Source organism: Mauremys mutica, chromosome 1 (genome assembly GCF_020497125.1).
Source record: "Mauremys mutica isolate MM-2020 ecotype Southern chromosome 1, ASM2049712v1, whole genome shotgun sequence".
In the NCBI taxonomy this organism is placed as follows: domain Eukaryota; kingdom Metazoa; phylum Chordata; order Testudines; family Geoemydidae; genus Mauremys; species Mauremys mutica.
The window spans coordinates 56,649,555-56,672,148 of record NC_059072.1 but is presented as its reverse complement, the minus strand read 5'-3'; the positions used below and the strand labels follow the sequence as shown (position 1 = coordinate 56,672,148).

The 22,594-nt window shown below is 41.8% G+C and overlaps 2 protein-coding genes across 12 annotated transcripts in view; one reads left to right on the top strand and one right to left on the bottom strand.

Annotated features, from left to right (window-relative positions):
• The window catches only part of IRAK4 (interleukin 1 receptor associated kinase 4), a 23,410-nt gene extending 19,624 nt beyond the window's left edge, over positions 1 to 3,786 (bottom strand). The window contains exons 1-4 of one of the 3 annotated variants that reach the window (XM_045032301.1): positions 3,437 to 3,786; positions 2,902 to 3,066; positions 812 to 957; positions 272 to 466 (exon numbers count right to left, since the gene is read on the bottom strand). In XM_045032301.1, coding sequence (XP_044888236.1) covers positions 272 to 466; positions 812 to 957; positions 2,902 to 3,062 — 502 coding nt within the window. In that variant the 5' untranslated portion in view covers positions 3,063 to 3,066; positions 3,437 to 3,786. Of the gene's footprint in view, positions 1 to 271; positions 467 to 811; positions 958 to 2,901; positions 3,067 to 3,170; positions 3,312 to 3,436 lie in introns of those variants that run through there. The other 2 variants (XM_045032306.1, XM_045032315.1) reach the window with 2 other exon arrangements.
• PUS7L (pseudouridine synthase 7 like) lies at positions 3,342 to 22,594 on the top strand. Of its 9 annotated transcripts, none has more exons than XM_045032249.1 (11): positions 3,342 to 3,510; positions 4,163 to 4,242; positions 6,056 to 6,100; positions 7,838 to 8,749; positions 9,594 to 9,753; positions 13,560 to 13,755; positions 14,650 to 14,748; positions 16,567 to 16,648; positions 19,204 to 19,484; positions 20,527 to 20,580; positions 21,267 to 22,594. In XM_045032249.1, exons 4-11 carry the CDS (start codon positions 7,867 to 7,869, stop codon positions 21,594 to 21,596), a joined length of 2,085 nt encoding a protein of 694 aa, XP_044888184.1. In that variant the 5' UTR covers positions 3,342 to 3,510; positions 4,163 to 4,242; positions 6,056 to 6,100; positions 7,838 to 7,866; the 3' UTR covers positions 21,597 to 22,594. The 9 variants fall into 9 exon arrangements, with proteins under 9 accessions (XP_044888184.1, XP_044888174.1, XP_044888145.1 ...); XM_045032239.1 differs by having other exon boundaries at positions 4,163 to 4,260; XM_045032210.1 differs by having other exon boundaries at positions 4,163 to 4,364.

The following is a 22,594-nucleotide window of genomic DNA, read 5'->3' as shown; positions in this document are numbered from 1 at the left end:
AAAAAAGGAAAGCACCATTTTTCTTCTGCATAGTTAAGTTTCAAAGCTGTAGTAAGTCAATGTTCAGTTGTAAAACTTTTGAAAGGACAACCATAACATTTTGTTCAGAGTTACGAACATTTCAGAGCTATGAACAACCTCCATTCCTGAAGTGTTTGTAACTCTGAGGTTCTACTATATGTTCTTTTTACTTCTAGAACTTAGGTAAAGGATGTGTGCAATGATGGAAGGCAGCAGCTGAAGCTGCATTTAATTTTACCGCAGTGCATACCTGTGTCACTAAGTTGCAGACTGTTGTTCTCTTGAGATAAGCAGGAAGGAGCTGAAAGTTGTCCCTCACTACTCTGTGCTAGAAGAGGTGTTGCAGATATTACTGTTTTTTCCTGTACAGGCATAGTTTTATCTATAGGCATAGTTTCTTGTGAAGAAAAAGGTACCGTAATATCGTCTGGCACCCTAACAGCATCTGCAAATAAAATTAAAAATATATTGAAGAGTGTTGGGAAACAGAAAATCATAGGTTACGTAGCATCAGCATTTAGTAAAGGCTGACATATCTAAGCTTCACTAAACATGACATGTTCTGTATGTGTCTAAAATTTTAAAATATATGCCCCTTGTAACGTCCTAAAGAATTACTCTTAATCTTTATTATTAAAAAAAATAAGTCAGGAGAGATGTAACCACCTTCAGTTATCATTTAAACAAGCTAGTCATGTCATTTCTTTTAAATGGAGAGCTACTGTGAAGTTACAAAAGATCTGTGTAAATGAAGAATGCAATATGTAGATACTGTGGAGAGCAGAATTACCTGGAAGCAAAAGACTAGCTGGTGCTAGGAAATGATTCCTGATCAATAGCTCCACAAGTTCACCAACTGTACAGTTTGCTGTTCCCCAGTCATAGAGTAATTCACAGGTAGGGCTCTTTCCCATCTTTATTAGCCCTTCAAACCTCCTTAAAAGACAAATTAAAATCAAATTACTTTTTTAAATAAGAAGTGACCTGCAAAGACCCGGGGGGAGGGAGGAGGTGAGAAGGAGGGTGATAGGTTTGCACCCTTTCTTTGTTTCTTCATGGCATAAGCAGGAGACCTAAAAAGTTAAAAAAAAGCAGCTCTCTTCTGTTTATGCCTAATATTTTAATGGTAGAAAAATAAACTCTTTTTTCCTGTTTTTGCTAGACGATGCTGCTGGAAGACCCAGGTAAGTTGACTGGGAGCCTTCTCAGCCCTCAAATGAAGGGGAATGGGTGTTGAATATTTAGCAAAGAGAATGTTTCTTCCACTTGTTTGTTAGGTGTTCCAGTTAATAAGCTGTTAAAAATTTTTAGACAGCTTGACTAAATCCCTCAGGTAGGTTTCACTTCCTTGGTATTCATCATATCATACAACTAGTTCTTCAGTTATTCATGAAGTCTTCCAGAAAATGCAGGGTAACAAGACCTAGTGTAAATAACAACAAAGAACACACATGCAGAAACAAAAAATCTCTTTCATCAGAAAGATCACAAACCCAATTTAAAAATACATCTGCGCAGATCATTTGAGCATTCTTCCAAATACACACAATATTGCTGCATATGTGAACAACTACATGGTGTGTTATCAAAACAAAAATAATTCTTATATTTTTTGTTCCATTTTGACTTCGAGTTTGCTTGGACTATTTAACTTGAAAGGGACAGAAACTGAATAAAACTTGAACCTAATTAAATGTCTTCACTGCTTTATTATTATTTACAGAAAGGCAATTGAGGCTTTAGTGTTAAAAGAGTACTAAAAATACGTAACAATTGGGCTTAAAAATTTACCCTAATTGTGAACTCAACTGTCAAAAATTATGTGAAAGTTTATAAGATGTTACAATATCCTATAATAATAAATGTTGATGGGAAAAGGTATGAAAAGGAGACAGACTGAAAACTAAAAATTAAATTAATCCAAATAAAAGGGCCTACTGATATGGTTTAAGGGCTATGTTAAAATCATGCTGTGTAAAAAATAGAAGATATGGAACCAGAAATTAAGGAACCAAAGTTGGTGTGTTGGACATTAGACCCAACCGGTAGACAAAATAATGAGGGGATGAGCAATTCCACCCCTCACTCCCTTTTGGTGTCCTTAAAGAAAGAGACTTTAAGTGAATAACTCAAGTAAAAGACTAAATAATCAGTTTAAGTAAAGTAAAATGGCTAATAGCCACTGATGGACCTATCCTCAATGCATAAGGATAAGATTTTGTCATGGAGGTCATGGATTCCATGACTTTCAGAGACTTCCGTGACATTTTTTGCTTCAGCTTCATCCCTGCAGCTCTAAGCCAATGTGGGCCCTCGCAGCTGTCAGTAGCTGCCTCAGACAACAGGGGCTGGAGCTGTCAGTCCCTCCCTTTATTTCAGTAAAAGTCACAGGTTTCCATGAATTTTTGTTTATTGCTCACGATCTGCCTGTGACTTTTACTAAAAATAACCATTACAAAATCTTAACCTTATCCATTAACTTATTTAATTCTTTATTGAACCCAGTTATACTTTTGGCCTTCACAACAACCCATGGCAATGATTTCCACAGGCTAATTGTGCATTTTGTGAAGAAGTACTTCCTTTAGTTTGTTTTAAACCTGTTGCCTATTAACTTCATTGACCCCTAGTTTTCTTGTGTTATGTGAAGGGCTAAATAACACTTCCCTATTCACTTTCACCACACATTCATGATTTTATAGGCCTTTGTCATATCCCCCTTAGTCACCTCTTTTCTAAAGTGAACAGTCCCAGTCTTTTTAATCTCTCCTCATATGGAAGTTGTTACAAGTCACAGGAATGTGGACATGACATCTACATTAAGTAACTCAATTTGATTAAAAACAACAAATCTATTGTCTCATGACTTTTATATAATACCTTATATGCATTTGGTTGTATCTCTTTTCGCCAGATGGGTCTTTTATATCTACTGCTAGCTTCTTCCATCCTTCTTGTGGATCAATGAAATCAGCCAGTTGCATCATGAGTTTATAGCCAATGCAGCGCACGTATGTTGAAGGAGTTATGGATTTGCTCATCTTCCTAACAAATGCATTGCATCCTTTTAATACAGATTCTTAATTAAAACTACAATAGACATATGACTCACTGTTCTCTTATTTTAATTCACTCGTTTTTAATCGCACCATCGCCCGCTTTCATCTTCTTGATTCTTGCCACTACTCTTTCCCCTCTTTCTTCCTCTTCCCCTCTGTTAACATTTATATTACGGTACTAGAGGTCAACTAGGCCAGAGCTCCATTGAGCTAGGCGCTATATAAACCTGTGCAGTCCTCCATTTATGTCCATCTCCAAGTCCCTCCCACGTCGCTCACTTTCCCCCCACATCCTCTCTCATCTCAGTTCCTCATCATGCCTTCTGCCCCCCGTCAGGCTTGCCGGGCCGCGGTACCTTGAATGGGGCCCGGCTCACGCTCACACACACCGAGCAGCGTCCGACGGCCACGGCACTTACAGCGAGGGCAGGTAAGGCTGGCTCGGGCCTCGGGCTCTGAACTCGCTGGGGCAGGAAGCAAGTGATCGCTGGGTACCGTGTACAGCGCCGCGACTAGGGCGGGGCGAGCGGGGCAGCCGCCCAGGCTCGGAGCCGCCGGGGCGCACAAATGGGGCGGTGCAGGATCGGGCCCAGCGGCGTCAGCCCCCTCTCGCAGGATCGGGCCCAGCAGCGTCCGGCCGCAGCCCAGGGCGCTCGGAGTCGTGCCCCGCCCCCCGCAGGGTTGCGGGCCCAGTGTCCCGGGCGGAGCCGGCGCTAGGACCGCAGCGGCCGAGCTCCGAGGGCCCCGGCTGGTGGGCGGGGCAGGAGGCGGAAGGGCCGCGCGCCGGAGGTAGGAAGTTGCAGCACCAAATGCCTGGGAGGCGGGGGAGGGGAGAAGTGTGGGTGAGATGGGGCGGGGTGGGCGCGGAGCGAGCTGGGGAGAAGGGGGCGGGCGCGGGCGCGGGCCTGATTCCTGCATGGTCTCAAGCGAGGTAAAAAGCTGCCTGTGTTGATGGCTCGGTTGTGAAAGCACCAGAGTCTGCAGATTTCTATGTAACGTTTTGATCAGCGCAGGGTTGTTGATTTGTCAAAGCAAAATGCCGCCCAGAGACCCCCCACTAAAAAGGCTCTTTCTTTGGACAGGTGCCAGGCTGTTGTGAATTAACCTGCTGAGCACACCCAGCCTAACAGAAATCTAGTGCCGCAGATGTAATAAGCAAGGAGTAAATGCAACAATCCTGGTTTGTTCTGTGTCAGCCCTCTGCTGTGCTGCTCTTTCCTAGGCCATCCCCCATGCCTATCTTTACTGTGCTTCTGATTTAGATTGCTTTTGTAAGCTCTTCAGGTCAGTGCTTCGGTATTTATCTACCTATAAATACTCAGCTACAGAACATGTTTCACGGAAAGATCTCAAAGCACTTTACAAACATACATAAGTGTAATTATATATGAGAAAACTGAGGTACAGCGAGTTTAAGCCCAAGGAGGATGAGGTGAACGAGGCTTTCTTCCGGCAACTAACAGAAGTTACTAGATCACAGGCCCTGGTTCTCATGGGGGACTTCAGTCACCCCATTATCTGCTGGGAGAGCAATACAGCGGTGCATGGACAATCCAGGAAGTTTTTGGAAAGTGTAGGGGACAATTTCCTGGCGCAAGTGCTGGAGGAACCAACTAGGGGCAGAGCTGTTCTTGACCTGCTGCTCACTAACAGGGAAGAATTAGTAGGGGAAGCAAAAGTGGATGGGAACCTGGGAGGCAGTGACCGTGAGATGGTCGAGTTCAGGATCCTGACCCAAGGAAGAAAAGAGAGCAGCAGAATACGGACCCTGGACTTCAGAAAAGCAGACTTTGACTCCCTCAGGGAACTGATGGGCAGGATCCCCTGGGAGAATAACATGAAGGGGAAAGGAGTCCAGGAGAGCTGGCTGTATTTTAAAGAATCCTTATTGAGGTTGCAGGAACAAACCATCCCGATGTGTAGAAAGAATAGTAAATATGGCAGGTGACCAGCCTGGCTTAACAGTGAAATCCTTGCTGATCTTAAACGCAAAAAAGAAGCTTACAAGAAGTGGAAGATTGGACAAATGACCAGGGAGGAGTATAAAAATATTGCTCAGGCATGCAGGAGTGAAATCAGGAAGGCCAAATCACACTTGGAATCGCAGCTAGCAAGGGATGTTAAGAGTTAACAAGAAGGGTTTCTTCAGGTATGTTAGCAACAAGAAGGTGGTCAGGGAAAGTGTGAGCCCCTTACTGAATGAGGGAGGCAACCTAGTGACAGAGGATGTGGAAAAAGCTAATGTACTGAATGCTTTTTTTCCCTCTGTCTTCACGAACAAGGTCAGCTCCCAGACCACTGAACTGGGCAGCACAGTATGGGGAGGAGGTGACCAGCCCTTTGTGTAGAAAGAAGTGGTTCAGGACTGTTTAGAAAAGCTGGACGAGCACAAGTCCATGGGGCCAGATGTTGCTGTCTTTTGTGGATGGCATTCTTAGCCACTTATCTCTCCCCATGCATTGTATAGGGAGCCAACTGAGCTTTGTGGATCATAGTGTGTTCCTGTCATTTTCTAGGTGCTGTGACATTCAGCATTGCAACACCTAAGTCCCTTTGTGGATCCCACCCAAAGTACATTACAAAAAGGGAGTAGCACCATTATCTCAATTTTTAGATGGAGAAACTGACCAGGCAGAGTGCCTTGCTGCAGTGATTAGGATTGGGAAACAAATCTGATTCCCAGATTTGTACCCAGCCCAGTCCCTAGCTGCTATCAGTGCTCTTGCTGTGATTTGCACCATTACTGCAGAATTGTGCCGTGGGAAATGCCTGTTATTAATTCCTATCTGTTATTTGGATGTCACTGTTTCCACTTGCACTTTTTTTCCCACAGCCCCTGTGCCTTTGCTGATGGAGAATCGTGTCTTGCTTTTTTGACACTTTTAGACTGTTAATTTGCTTTGGGATAAGGCTTTATTTCATTGGAAAAATGAAACAGTCCAAAGCCATTTCTTTTTGTTTTCCTTTCCCCCCAGATCTCGTCATCCTCTTGATTTGCAGGTAGAACACAGGGGGCTCAGGTAAGTGTGTGTGTGGGGGGGGGAAGAGCGGTGTTAAAATCTGTACTTCAGACAATACAATGAGGAAAATAATGAAGCATGTGAAAGAGGAAGATACTTTATCTGGCACATGTTTTAAAAGGGCTGTGTGTGTGGTGGGAGCTGGGCTACTAGTCTTGGACTAGCCAAGGCCTGCTGTAGAGGCCTGCACATTTCATTTCAATTCCCCAGATGAAAAGGTGATGCTGGCTAATTTGAATCTAGACATTAAGACCCCATTTCAAAACTCAGTCAATTGTGCTCTCTTCTCCTCCCCAGTCCATGGGCCTTGGTTTGTTGTTATTAATCAGGAGACAGGGAAATTGCTTTCACCATAAAACTTGCACTTTCTTTGCTGGAAGCAAAACACTGATCTGATCTTGCACGATGGAAGAGGCTTTTATGCCTGTTGGGCATGAGTGTGGGATTGCCTCCCAGAAGAGAGCTGTTTAGCACAGCTCCTATGGCCTAGGGTGGGAGAGAGAGATTACTGACCGAGTACGGGGGGTCCAGCTGGAGTTCCAGCTACAGTGGTGGATTCCATTCAGTGGGACATATGTTAGCAGGCAGGATTCTCTCTCTGGAAGCCACACTTGGGCATGGGTTTTAGTGCTCTAGAGGATTAAGTTTCAGAAAGGCATATTTGAAATCTTTATAAAATAGATACTACAGCACTGGTCCCAAATGCTGTAGTGACTCCATTGTAAACTCTAGCTTTAGAGATCATGATTGCAGAGCACTGCAATTTTGCTTTCTGTGAGGGCTCCTAACTTGTGATCTCTGGTTTACGGGAAAAGGGTCCCTTTTTCCCCATGTCCACATTCTGGAGAGATGAACTACTCTAGTTTGTACTCTTACAATGCCTTTCACTTTACCAGTGAATTATGCCTCCCACCATCCCTCTGTAGAGTATCTTTCGTATAAGGGGAAACTGAGGGACCAAAACGTAAGATCATAGAGAATCTGCTACCTGTCACACTGCCTACACCCCTCTCACAACAGGACAGCACCGAGGAGCCTCGTGTATGTCGCGATGTAACTCCTCCCACCCCACCCCTAGTGGGCAAGTGAGCGCGGTGTGGCCAGCGCCTGTCACTGGGGGCTGAGACACCGCCTAGGGCCCACCCTGAACCAGTGACATCCCCACAGGACTGACCCCTGGGCACTGCCACCGGGCTGATGGCGGCCATGCCCCTTGTGGGCAGGAGCTGGGAACCTCTTTTTCTCTGAGCCGGCGGGGGCAGCACCTCACCTCATGGTCCCCTGTCCAGGCCCTGCGCTGTGCTATGATTGCTGCTCTCCCCTCCACCACCTCCCCCACACAGGGCAAGGGTGGGGCCAGGTTCTCTGACTCCTGCCCCCCATGTACACAGTGCCAGGGGGTGGGTTCACTGGCTCCTGTCCACAGAGGGCAGGGGTTGGGGGCAGTTTTGCTGTCTCCTGCCCGCAGAGGTTGGGGGCAGGTTCATTGGCTCCTGCCCTCACGTGCACGGGGCTGGAGGAGGAGTGGTTTTGTTGATTCCTGCTACCCCTCACTCACAGGGCAGAGGATGGAGCCAGGGTTGCTGACTGCTGCCCCCACGTGATGGGAAGCGGTACCCCTTGTGTTAATGTTTTGTTTCAGGACGCCCCGCTAGTAGCTGGTAATCTTCAATGACCCCTGGGAAAAGTGGGGGTCCCCTGGCTGCCGTGCGATGACTGGTGCACTCTCTCTCACAGGTGTGTGGCCTCAGGGCAGGGCTGGCACCATGCCGGGTGTACTGAGCATGCGGAGCAATCACACCGGCTTCCAGGGTAGCTTAAAAACCTCTGCCAGTGACTTTATCGTGACAGAAATTGATACCTTCGGGCGGCTGCTTAGCGAGAGCACAGCCGAGACTCTTCGTGCATTCGGTGACACGCCTGCAGCCCCAAACAGCTGCTGCCCACAGAGCCCCCGCAGGCCCTGGCCAGAGCCTCCGGAACTGCACAGAGAAGAGGTGCTAGGCCCATTCGACAGCCCCAGTCATGCTCCAGAAGATGGCCTGTTGCCAGCCAAAGGCAGCACAGAGCACATGGCTGGAGCTGCACCTGAAGGTGGGCGCCATGAGGCAGGTACATTGGACTCCTTGTTAGACGAGTCTGTGAATGAACTGTTGAATCAGTTTGCTTGTAACATAAAAGATAGGTGGGACTCAGAACATGATCCAGCTGCTCATCCCGCTGAATTCTCACTGGGGCCAGTCCTTGACAAGAGGAATCGAGCTGATTTACACAGCGGCATTAGACAGAAATTTCCTTTCTTAATGACTGTTACAAAGAATAATGAAATTATTGTCAAAGCAAACACTGATTACAAACAGCTCTGTCAACTAGTGTCTGAGGAGGAAGCATTTGATTTTTTAAAATTTTTAGATGCAAAACTGGAAAACTCTAAATTTTCTTTTAAGCCTGATGAGAATAAGGAGCACAGAAAGGCAGTCCACCATTTTGTCAGTCAGAAGTTTGGAAAACTTGTAGAAACAAAGTCTTTTTCTGTGACAGACTTTAATGGTCAGCAAAATGTAGCAATAATAGTAAGGTTGCGGGAGAAGAGTTGGTCCAGGAAAAGGCCGGCTGCTGATTGCCAGGAAAAACAAGATGTTTATACAGGTAAATATTTAATAATGTTTTATAGTTTCCTTGGTTAATTGTTTTATAATAATTGTTTTTTAAGGGTGTACAGAGAATCTGAGTCTCTTCTCATTTACACAGGCATAAATCAGGAATAATTCTACTGAGGTCAGTGGAGTTAAATTACTGTAAAATTGGTGTGAGAGATGAATCCAGTTACCACAGTGAATTAAATAAATAATGCAGTGGAAATGGCTGAAATACCCTCAGTGCAACCTCTCCCTGTGTAAATTTCATGCATTATAGTTTCTCATTTTAAAATAACTTGAAGAATTCTGGATGTTCTGTTAGGTGTTCCTAAGCTTTTAGATGTTAAAGGTCTACCATTAATTGGAAAGGTTATTGCTCACAGTTTTATAATAAGACTAGATTTGATTTCTGATTTCATTTTTTAAAACCATTATTTTTTGATATGCAGAATGATGTTCCTGTTAGAAGAGTGGTTTGTAGGCCCAACATTAAATCCACAGACCGTCTTAGAAACATTCAGTATGGCTTTTTAAAAAAATTGCTTTGTTTGATTGTTTTTATATGAAGATGAAGAGATTTGCATCTTCTGAGCACTGAAAATTCTGTTGCTTTTATGGCTGTCTATGGTTTCTAGTAGCTGTAGTTTGAACATCAGTTGTCATCTTTCTCTTCAATACAACACATTTTTTTCCTCTACCAATAGTTTTGTTTTGAGAACAATTGATTCTGTGTTCTTACCAAATCCTATCCCGTTCTAATGTTAAAGAATAGCTGCTAGCCCATTAGTGATGACAGAGTTCCCAATATAATTTGGAATGGTGGATTTCTAACAATTTTGAGATGTTCGTTGCAGGTTTTACCCTTCGAAAAGAAAATCTGGAAACACTAGAAGCAATTAGCTATTTGTCTTCTGAACTTGGTGTTCTTCCTTCAGACTTCAGTTACACAGGCATCAAAGACAAAAAGGCCATCACCTACCAAGCTATGGTTGTGAAAAAAGTGACTCCTGAGAGGTACTAAAAACTTGGTTCCTCACATAGAGCAATTTCATCATTGGAATAGGTTAATAAATGTGAAAGCACCTTTTAATACCAATCTTATTATATTGAGTCATCTCCACCTATGTTTGAGTCTGCTTAGAGCAGTTATTTTGTGACTTAATGCGTTTGTTACTAGAGAATATCAGGTTTGACTCTGGATTAGCCTTGGACTTTAAGGGAAAAAAAGTATATATTATTCTTGCTTGTTGCAGAGAGCTGTCCCTGTCCTTTCTAATGGTCTAGTGAACTAATCAGGGTGCAGCATCTGGGGGACACAGAATATCAAAATCTACTTCTTGTGTCATCAGAAGAAATTGCCTGGGGCACAAAGGGGTGTCTTCCCTAGGGACATGCCATCACCCAGCACAGGAGAACCAGGTCAAGTTGCTCTCTCCTCTACTTCCTAGCATTGTCTTTCAGGACAGCACAGTACTTGCCTGTTGTAAATATGTGGATGGAGCGGGTGCGGCTTGCCATCAACCCCCTCTATCCCAAACTCTTAGTCCCTCTCTAAGTAAAGTGAAGAAAAGGAACTGCTACTGTAACCCAGCATGGAGAAAAGAGCCATGCTCACTCATGTGCCACCCCTTGCAACCTTGGGGAATGAAGAGTAGAAGCTGCATGTCACCCAAAAAGGTGACTGTGTCGTACAGCCCTTTCTCCTCAGAGAGTATGAATGACACATCAGCACTTGTTGGATCAGGAGAGGGGAAGGCATGTGGGTAGATGCCCCACAACACAACAATAGTGATAGTTTTTCCCTGTAAGGGTCTCTCCAGTATTATGTTGTCTCTGAAACAGCAGGTACTTTCCCATGAGTGTGGGCATAGACAATGGAAGGCTTGAGGTAGCTTTAGTCCCCCAGAAATTTAGGGATTGCATTAATAAATAAAGGAGATAAATGAGCTTCTGTTCCAAACTCAGTATCTCACATTATTAAAAGTGGACAAATTTTTGTTGTAGTACAAAACTACTTATTAAAGCACAATTCAATAGCGATTTTATTATTATTAACTCTAGCCTCCCCGCTCCCCACCCTCCCAGATAAAACAAGTTGTCTATGACCCTGCTAACGGAGACAAGTTAGGTAGTGGCTCCTCTCCATCACCCTCAGCAGAGAGTCAATGATCTTGACATAGTATAGGGAGTGAGCAGCACTCTAACTGGTGAGATTTAGCACATCAAGCTATATCAGGCAAGTTCTGCTAAACCTTAACAACCATAGAATAGGAGAGAGCTCATAAGAGCGGAACCATGATTCTTACTCCAACAGTCTCCCTTCACATCTGGCCCTGAGTTTAATATGATGAGGTAAGAGAGCCTATTAGGGAGGAGAATGACAGGTTTTCCCTTCTAGCCCTTTTTGCTCTTTGATGAGCAGAACCCACTGCAATGGGATTTTGCTATTTACAGTGTTGTGACTACTGCATTCAGATTCCTCTGTGGTGTCATAAAATCTTCTTCTGTCACAAGTAAAGAAAGGGGAAGCCAAAGAGGAACCTTGTTTTTCTTTTTTTAAAGAAAGAAATATTTTACCTTTAAAAGAGAGAAAACAAGATTGGTCTTTTGTGTAGCTTGACCTTCCCTAATAACAGAAATCTGAAATTAAAATGTCACTTTAATGATACATCTATCTTGAAACTTTCTGGGAAACTTAAACTTCAGGAGCTAGTTGCTGAATAAATACTGGGAACACCAGGGATTGGGAAATGTATGGTCCTTTTTCCTTTGGTACCACCAGAACATCCTTTCTTTGTGGTCTTAGTTCGATCCTGCAAATAATTACTACAAAATGTGCTGCTTACTATCATAAGTAGTGCCGGTGGGACTTCAGCAGTAAACATTGCACTCGGTAATAAGCTTATGTAGGATCGTCATCTAAGTCATCATTAATTCAAATATTAGCTAATTTTTAATTGCAGCTCAATTGAAAATGATCATCCTTGTATTCCAAATATTAATTTGATACTTCAGAAATATTTAAAAACACATTTGGTTGATTTGTGTTTATAGCCTTCATTGGACATTCACCAAAATGGAGTAAGTTGAATATCTTAGAAAGCATTCTCAAGGTTGACCGTACTTTTTATTTCTCATTCTCATTGTTCTGATTCCTTAAAATCTGTTTTTCATCAAGAATAAAGGCTGTACTATAGCAGTCTCTAAAACACAATTACTCTCTTCTGGTCAGCCTTATAAAAGCAAACTCAGAGGGATGGAGGGATAGCTCAGATGGATAGGGGGGAGGGATAGCTCAGTGGTTTGAGCATAGGCCTGCTAAACCCAGGGTTGTGAGTTCAATCCTTGAGGGGGCCACTTAGGGATCTGGGGCAAAAATTGGTCCTGCTAATGAAGGCAGGGGGCTGGACTCAATAACCTTTCAAGATTTCTTCCAGTTCTAGGAGATTGGTATATTACCTTTATTACCTATTAGAGTATTGATTCTCTCCTTGGGTATGCATGCACATGTTTGTAATTGGAAACACAACTGACAGTTCAAATATTTGGCCTTTATATAGCCTCTTACTCTTTCAGTTTTTACACTCGTTCAAGTCAAGAGAAGTTGTGTGTGTATAAGAGCGGCAAGATTGAAACTGAATTTTGAGTAACATTTTTATAATCTACTTTAGTATATTGGTAAATGTAGATTTTTTCCAGAGATGGCAAGTTGGTACTGTTTATGCATATGTGCTTATAGATTTAAATATCAATGCAAAATTTTGCTAGTTTATTGTTAGTTTTAAGACCAATTGGAGCAGAATTTTACGACAGATAAATACTGCAGTTGGTAGGCCTTTAATAACCTGTATTTAAACTTCCCTTATTGCAAAACCAATTTCCTTATGGCTCAGGACTAAGACCACAAGAAAATTGACTGCAAAAAGGTAAATATGGGAGATAGATTATTAAGGGCTTGATCTTCGATACATTTACTATAGAGCTAACAGAACTGAAGATGCTCACTCATATCATTTACCTAGAGAGTGTGACAAAACCAAACAAAGGAAAACATTATTTAATAGTGCTATTTGTATATTATTTAGAATTTACTTTTGTCCTAATTTTGGCAAATTGTTTCTTACTTACCTCCATATTTCCAAAATGCGAAGTACAATAAGATTATAAATTTAAAATGTATAAGGAGAAATCGTCTATCTGCAACACATTTGTGAACTTTTTCTTTTTTCTTTGTTTCTTGTACCTTTTTCTGTAATAAGAGCAGTAGTTCTCAGACTGTGATCTGTTGACCACCAGGGAGCATTTACTGATGGTCTGCAGAGTTTTGTTTGGTCACATGATGTTGGCTCCTTCTCCTTGTTTCCAGCTACTAAACTGGATTAAAGAAACTACTTAATTTTAGTAATAGTGGGGGAGAGGGAGGTTATGGCTTTTCCATCAGACAATCTCTTTATTAAAACATGGTCCATATTATGAACAATTTGAAAACCCCTATATAACATTAAATCCATCTGATAATTTTTCACTTATAGACTGTTAAAACCTTCCATTAAACTAATTATATTAGCTTCTAAGCATCATTTGATAAGGGGTTAATTTAAAGATCACACATTATTTTAAATGCTCAGTCAGTAAGCACGACTGTGACTTATTTCAAGTAAGACAAAGGGAAAACCTTTGAATGACAAGTATTTTTAAATCAGTTTTACACGTAATTCGTGCTGAGGCAAACAAAGCATTTGTGAAGGAAACTTTTCTTTTTCCAGTTGGAAAATCTTATCAACAGTTCTTCATAAACTCCCAATTTATCATTTGTGTAGGTTGAAAGAAATTGGAAGCACAATTGAAAGAAAAGGAATGAAAGTGTATAATATCCATTCAGTGTGCCAACACCTTAGACTCGGTCAGCTGAAGGGGAACCACTTTGATATAATTGTGAGAGATCTAAAACATCAGAGCAATGACTCTTCTGCAGATCTGAAAGAGAGAATATCTGAAGCATTTGAGAATGTTAAGGTAAAAAGAGAGGCCATGATTTCATTTTCAACAAGGAAATATTTTTGCCTCATCAAAATTATCATGCTGCTTTTTTAGAACAAGATGGTTCTCATGCTACCTCTTACCTGCAATCTCCACTCAGCTCTGGCAACATTTCACTTGTTCTAAAATTTAGAAGCTGTGTGCCCTTTGATGATTAGTCTCTGTGGCTCAACAAACCAGGAACAGAGCAACTTGCCAAAAAGGGAGGACAGTTAGTAGGTTCATTCTGTGCCACAGCTTTCTGGTCCCAGAGTAATAACAGACAACAGATGGCGAATTTGACAGATACGGGGTATCTGTATGAACCAGAGTTGCTGAGGCATTTCTTTTGTGGCATTTTTAAAAAAAACCCTGCTGTCTGGCTGCTTTCCCCACCACAGCTACAAGCAAAGGGAAAGGGAGTTTCAAACTTCCAGGGGCTTACAGGGAGAGGGGGGAACGTCCCTTTATCTGGCATCAGAGCAGCAGAGATGCTGGCCAGAGTGGTCACTTTTGGAACTGTGGGATATCCTCTGGAGGCAGATAGAACGTGTCTTCACTTTCACAACAGCGCAAAAAGAACAGCAGTAAGAGCTGTATGCCTCTCGTGAAGGTGGCTTTCTTTTTGTGGTGAAACTTTTGAGTTTCACCGCAGAAAAGGCATTAACAAGTGTAGTCGCTCCCGCAGTTGAAGTGCAAAGGGTAGACATAACCTTTGGCTCCTAACTGCCTAAGTCACATTTGAAAATGGGACTTAGCTGTCTAAGTTACTTAGTCCTCCCAACACGAAGCAGAGCAATATCTGAATACCTTTAAAAATATGCACCTTACTGTTTTAATGAATATTTAATATTTTCATGTTTTAACCAGTTGATTTCTTTTTGACTGTAGACAAAAGGTTTTGTAAACTACTATGGACCTCAGCGATTTGGGCATGGACAGAATGTTCAGACAGATCAAATTGGATTGGCTTTGCTGAACGAAGAAATGGTATAATTCACCTCATAATCCAAATGACTAGTCTACTTCTTTTCCATGGCTACAGTTGGCATGTCTGAATCAAGCATTGGAGGTTACCATCCTATTGAACGGTGATCTCCATGTGCGACAATAGTAGTGTGAGTGTTGTTGGAGGAGACTGCAAAACCAACTCCCACCGCGTATTAATAATGTTGTGTCACAGTCATGAATGTTTTAACATTTAAACAAAATGTTCAATTTTAACATTAAGCTTAAACATTATTTATTTTAAATAGAGTGGAAAGTAGTTTTCAGTGTTTCGTGGGGCTGTCACACTGCAGTTGTCATATATAATATAATTTTACATGAAGACATCTGCTTTTAGTACTAGGCTCAGAACAATTTAAATCAAAAGCTCCTTTTTACAGTTTGTTCATGGTGAGAAGTGCTCTTTAACTTATGAATATTCAGACTGTTGGGCTCAGTACACTGGGAGAGATTTTTTTCTTAAAATTTTGTAAGAATATTAAATAAGACCAGATCTAAACCCCAAACCCTTTAAGATCACAGTAGATATATCTGCGTTTCTCAATATGTTGTTCCTTCTCATTATCCCTTGGCTACCATCCCTCAGCCAGTCTTCTTTCCGCATAAATTCTTCTTTGCAAGCCCATTTGAATTAATTTCTCAGATAATATTTCATGAGACATAGGTCCTGATTCTCCACTGTCATGTAACTTGTGTGACAGTTTGCACAGGTAAATTATTGCACAAGGTACGAGGCAGTAGAGAATGAGGTCCATGGTATCAGAAGTTATTGTTGAACTAGATATATAGGGACTGATTCTTCTCTTCACTTACACTGATACAAATCTGAGAAACTTAATAAAAGTCAATATAGTTACACCTGCATGCAAAGAGAATCAAGCCCTTAGATCCCACAGGATGCTATCCACCCGCTGCTGGTCTGGGGTGCCGGCCCGGCTCAGCCCACCGCCGGTCTGGGGTTCTGGCTGCCGGCCTCTTGCCAGCTGGGGTCCCAGGCACCGGCCCCACTCAGCCCACTGCCAACCTGGGGTTCCGGCCGCAGGCCCTGCTCAGCCAGCTGCCGGCCTAGGTGAACGAAACCCCAGGCTGGGAGCGGGCTGAGCAGGCCTGCGGCTTAAGATCAGCATTTTAATTTAATTTTAAATGGAGCTTCTTAAACATTTTGAAAACCTTGTTTACTTTACCTACAACAGTAGTTTAGTTATATTATTTATAGACTTATAGAGAGAAACCTAAAAAACGTTAAAATGTATGACCGGCACACAAAACCTTAAATTAAAGTGAATAAATGAAGACTCGGCCCACTACTTCTGAAAGGTTGACGACTCTGATCTAATCTCATGTAGACACAGCCTAGGCATATCATTGTCCCCTCTGTGTGAGGGTGTGTAAGCCCCTCCATGTGAACATTGTATGGTTATGCCTTAGTGGGCCACAAGGTAGAACCAGAGTGTGCTACTGCTTTAGGCAGCATGCTCACCTTGCAACATGGAAGATTTTCATTTGGAAACCTATAGAAAAGTAATGCTCCCTGCATCATTAACTTCCCCTTTGGAGGTTTTGAAGGCTGTTCCCATCCCTTCCAAGGGGAGAATACAGTAGTCACTTGATTTCACACTTGTGACATTTTAGGACTTTCTTCTGTCAGAGGAGAGAATTTGAGCCATCATGCTTAAGAAATGGTCAGAGTTTTGAGATGCTATATAGTATCCTACCACAGAACTGACATATGGTTGTCTTTTTCATCAAGCAGGTAGTTACATTAAAACACAGTAACCTCATGTTTGTTGTTTTTCAAAGGTAAAAGCCGTGAAGTTGTTTTTCACACCAGAAGATACAGATGATCCTGTAAACCAGGCAAAGAGATATTTTCTTCAAAGCGGTAAATTCCACATTTTAAAATGTTTTTGTCGTTATTCAGAACATGTGTTTTCGGGGGTGAGGGTTTTGCTGCATACTGCCTGAGTTTCTCTCAGTTCTTCTGGTGTAAATCAGTAGTAATTCCATTGAAGTCAATGGAATTATACTGGTGGAAGTGATAGGAGGATCAGGCTCTGGGAGCTTGACTTAATAAGAACTGAGTAAAAGCCAGGCAAAGACCCCAGGATTTGGCATTATACGTTTTGCATTGAAGGCATTTTTAGATCATTTCTTTTCTTTACATTTTCAACAAGTATCTGGTAGAGACAGTGAGTGTTAGCAATTAGTTTAAATTTAATGAGTTTTTAATAATTCTATTGTCACATAAATTATTATTAATAGTCATATTTTTTCATACAATTTCTGCTTTTGCCAGTAGCTGATTCATTCTTTTGTATAAACTGACAATACAATAAATCACTTCACATTTCTTGAGAGCACTGGAATTTTGTGTCTCAAAATGTTCTGGGTTCTGAGTCTCCTGTGCCTTGCACCCTGTTTAATTATTTATACCTAGCAAGTGAGTGTAAAATGCTACCATCTCCCAAGTGCAGGGCAGTGGAGACAGGGGCGGCTCTAGGAATTCCGCCGCCCCAAGCAGGGCGGCGCGCCGTGGGGCACGCTCTGGTGGTCGCCGGTCCCGCGGCTCCGGGGGACCTCTTGCAGACGTGCCTGCGGAGGGTCCGCTGGTCCCGCGGCTCTGGTGGACCTCCCGCAGGCATGCCTGCGGATGCTCCACCGGAGCCGCGGGACCAGTGGACCCTCCGCAGGCATTTCTGCGGGAGGTCCACCGGAGCTGCGGGACTAGCGGACCCTCCACAGTCATGCCTACGGGAGGTCTGCCGGAGCCGCCTGCCGCCCTCCCGGCAAAATGCCGCCCCAAGCGCGCGCTTGGCGCGCTGGGGTCTGGAGCCGGCCCTGAGTGGAGAATCTTTATTTACATCTACATAGTGGAAAAGATATGAGACGTTCCTAAAGGCTATGTTCTTCTTTTGTCCTCCACCTCTCTTCTTCTTTTGAATTACCATATTCTCTTTGATTGGGAATTACAAAGGAGTGTCCAGAAGTTGGGAGCCCAGCTGCAATTGAAACTGAATGAAAGTTAGGTGCCACACTTTCTTAGGTCCTTTGAAAATCACAGACTTTGTTTACAGCTTTGGCCATTATGTCTGTGTAATTGACTTTCAACTCTGCATCTCCCTCCACTCTCTCTCTGACTTACCTACTTCCTATCTTGAGTTCCATTCTTCACTGAAAAATATTTTCAAAAACATACCTGTCTTCTAAGTAAAATGCCCCGTTTGTCACATCTCTTTCTGCTGTCATTCTTCAGACCCTAACTTTTCTCGCAGAGTCAGAAATCTTGAAGTCACTGTTGACCCCAAATCTCCCGTGTCTGTAAATCCAGTTATCGCTTTATATTGCCAGAACAGCTAGGGTATGTGGCTTCAGAGGGTACACATGTGCTTCAGTTTACAAAAGAGAGCCTTTGAGTCCTTCTGTATTCTGGCGTGTTGTATGATGCATGAAAAGGCATTGATATGAACTCTGAAAACAAATGCTTATCTTTTCCCAAAGCAAGAAATAAAAGGCTACATAAATGACTTCTCATCAAAGAGAAAATCTGGATAAAATTACAAAGGAAAGAAGGAAATATTAACACAAAGGGGTACGTTTCTATCCAGGTTGAGGCTCAGACTCCCTGTTGTCAAGTGCAGTTTGCACCTACAAAATAAAATAAGCACATTATTTTTTCCTACAAAATTTGTGCCATCAAATGACTTGGTGCTTACATTGCTTTGACGAATCAGAGTACTTAGCAATGCAAGTGCTAATACTGGTGTACATTTTGTGGGTGCTTCCAAAAGGGAGGTCCATCTTCTGACAATGTAGGCCTATGTCTGAGTATCTCATGTTCTTTGATAGGAATGCACTTCTCTTTCACATGTCACATGTGTAAGAACACCCTGCTAGCAATGATGTGATATGCTTTTATTTCTAAGGAACTAGCAACTCTTTGGACTGAAGCAGGGCCGGCTCCAGGCACCAGCTTATCAAGCAGGTGCTTGGGGCGGCAACTTGGGAGTGGGGTGGCACTTTCAGGGATTCGGCGGCAATTCGGCGGAGGGTCCCTCACTCCTGCTGAATTGCCGCAGATCGCGATCGCGGCTTTTTTTTTTTCTTTTCTTTTTTCGCTGCTTGGGGCGGCAAAACCCCTGGAGCTGGCCCTGGACTGAAGTAATGAACATAGTAAGCCAGTTTAATTTATATTTAATGTAAATTACAGAAAATGGAGTTAATTAGCATGGGTTAAAAGGTAGATAAGATGGAATTTATCTGACATGAGAAGTTAAAGGCAGGGAATAATAAAACAATAAAAACCAGTGTAAACAAATGAGTCTGACATCCTTTTCCTCATCTGATTTAATTTATCCTTTTATTTAAGTTTTTCACTTTCCAGAAGACTAAGTTTGAAAAGCAGATTGTTGTTCCAATGTTGATTTCTGTTTATTTCAGATGATGCAAAGGGAACCCTGGCAATGTTGCCCGAATTTAAAGTAAGAGAGAGGATGTTGCTTCGTGCCTTGAATCGCTATGGTGTAAACCATGAGGGTTGTACACGAGGATGGCTCAGCATTCCTCATTCCATGCGTATATTCTACATTCATGCATATTGCAGTAAAATTTGGAATGAAGCCACATCTTTTAGGTTTATGACCTATGGTTCAAAAGTAGTGGAGGGTGATCTGGTCCTCTCTGAAGAAAATGTTGATGAAAATTCTTCTCTGAATGACAGAGTGAGTGAGTTTACAAAATATTTCTTGTAAAAGTTAGCTTAACACACTTAAATAGCTTAAGATATAGGAGTTCTGCTTTTTATGTTTAGTTAAACATTCTAACCCATTTATGCTACTTTTACTACTTACCTTTGGCTCATGTGGAGTGGCTTAGCCCTCCCTCAGCTCCCCACAAGTAGGCATACATGCTCTATACACCATAAAAGCTCTTTTCCATCCTGATTGTTCATAGTACTCATGTTAAGAGTAGGAATGCATGAAGGTGTTTGTAGGGACCTGGACTTGTCCTGAATGGTTACACATACATGATGCATCTGAGCTATTTTCTGTTACATCCTTCTGTGGATCTGGTCATGGAGGACCTAAAAGGCAGCCGTCTTTCCCCCATGTATCAGCACCAGTGTGGAATTTTAGCACTATTGTAATGGTGTGCACAATGGCCAGAATATCACCCAAATTGTTTAGTTGAAGAGTGAATTTCTTGTAGATATTTCTGTGAGCAAGAGCAGCTTAGAAGTCACTGTAAATAACCTTCAGAGCTCTAAAACAGTAGCTTTCTATGCTCGTTGTGATTTTGCCAAAATGTTATTTAAAAAAAGAGTGAGTTTAATAAACTGATAGACCAAATTCAATGGAAGGCCGAGCTATCAAATTTAATATTAAACAATGGAATCTGGTTCTCATGCTAAATGTGAATGTTACCGCATTAATCTTCTAGCATGAAATTACATTGGCACCATGAACTTGAGATGGGCAAGCATATTAGAACTATAGTGGTAGGTCAGTACATCAACAGTAATTAACATTATTTTTATTTAGTTTATATTTAATGCAAGGCCTTGTACTAATAAAATGATTACTTTGTGTAAAACACTTCTAATTTTTTGTTGAGTGAAACAATTTCTCCTTGGAGTAGTCAAATGGCCTTAATTCTTGATTTTAATAGAGGGTGGGATTAAGACAAATATGTGATTGGTTCATAATATAGTTTTTCTACTGTTTGTCAAGCTATAAGTATTTTTTTTAAACATTTTTATACCAGGTTCACGTAGTAACTGCTCCAGAAGAGTCCGCTAGCAAATATGCAATACATCAAGTAAGTTTGTTTGAAAAATCATGTTCAGGGGTTTATGAGTTAATGAAGTTGAGTTTTGTTTTTAAAATAGATCTGATTAACTTACAGGTGCAGTTTTATTTCTCTTCAGAATGCACCTTTATGGAAAATGGGCATAGAAATTAATGTGGACTCACAGCAAACACAAAGATGAAAGTCTTCACTCATGTGTACTGAACATAAGGGCAATGTTATTGTGGTTGGATGTGCTTTTTTGTGCACTGTTACTGTCAATTGAGTGTTAGCAAACTACTAATTGTAGTTTTCTTGAAACATTTTATTTCAATCCTCCCATGCTAGGAGAAGCATCAAGAGTATTTGAAGGTCAGGGTATGAAAAGGCTGAAGATACGAGGGTTTGGAGACTTACAAAGAATGCTAATATATTCTCTATTTCTATATCTCAGAACAATCCAGAAAACAATCAGTTTGGTATGTTTGTAGTCTGTTATTAGAGTACTGGCATTTTGACGGGCTTCTGTGCCTTTCAGTTTAAGCCTCAAATAACTGTCCTCCAGAGCCTTGCTTGGGCTTTTATGGTGTGGAAGCAAGGTGGCTTCTTTGCAGAATCAGGCCCAAAAACATAAAGGAATTAAATTTTAAAGGGGAAAGTGGTGGCTTTGTTTCAAACACATTTGTGGCTCACATATATATATTTTTTCCCTTGAGGTGGTTCTTCCAATGGTTGGACACAGTATCAAGTATCCCAATAATAAAGTTGGGCAGTGGTACCATGAAAGGCTTGCCAAGGATGGGCTGCAGACATGCAGGTTCAGGGTGTCTGCATTACAGCTGAACACACCTGGATGCTACAGACACATTTTGAAATATATCCACAATCTGTCATATCATTTCTTAGAAGACAATGAAAAGGAAATCAAAACCGAAGAAGACAGTCACCTAAATGAATCTAAAGCATCTCTTCTTTTGTCATTTGACCTTGATCCTTCATGTTATGCAACTGTTTGTCTGAGGGAAATAATGAAATGTGACCTTTAGAATGTTCATAGTAAAAAGTTACAGGAGTAACATAATCCATGGAGGTATTTTATATATGTTGCCTATAAAATAGGGAAAGCTAATCTTGTTCATCATGTACAGTGTAGTGCAGAAAGAATTAATGAATTACTTAGGGTTTTATTACTTTGTTTTTAAAACTAAATTTGTAGTCCTGAGTACATTGGAGCCAAACAATACTAAACTATATATAATGTCATACTTACTTCGAGAAGCCAAGAGCTGCAGGTCTGGCTTTTAACCAGTGATATTTGCACAAGCTTTACACCGCATGACCAAAGCTGGATTCTGGAGAAAGGGGAATATGGTGAATGGTCATTTCCTCCTTGCCTTTTCTATTACCATCTTAAGGGCTGGTTATATATTTGGTGCTGTACAAGACGCACAAAGACAGCTTCTGCCACAACGCGTTTACAATCTAGTACTGTCTGTCTACTAGGAAAGCTGCCATATCATAGTGAACATCCAGGCCTGTTGAAACCTTGCTGAGTTCTAAGGCCCATTCATCCTCGCCTGTTTTCACACTATGCATATGAACCCAGAGCTAAAAGGATATGTGAGGTGAGTAATAGTGCTGAGTCATCCTGCTGATTTTAGGACACTTCTTTAAGCTCACAGCATGCTCGGTCTTTCAGTCATTCCTGTACTGAGAAATTGAAGAAAATAAACAGCCTCAAAATAAAAATCTATATAAACAGGAACTTCAGGACCCAGGGGTGAGCATGCCATTAATACACTTACAGAAGAGTGCTAATGTTTTTATTTCCTGACTTCAGGCAGTGTGCTCGTTGCTGGTCAAACCTGCTCACTGCACAAGCTTAAGGTTGTGAGGAAATCTTGCAGTGATTGTCACTGGAACCTTGCCATTATCACGATTAAAAGTTATTTATAAAATTCTTCTGTGAAATAAGTTTGTAAAAAGATGATATTGGCATGGAAGGGCAGAAAATTGAATAATAAACTAAGAAGCAAAACTATCA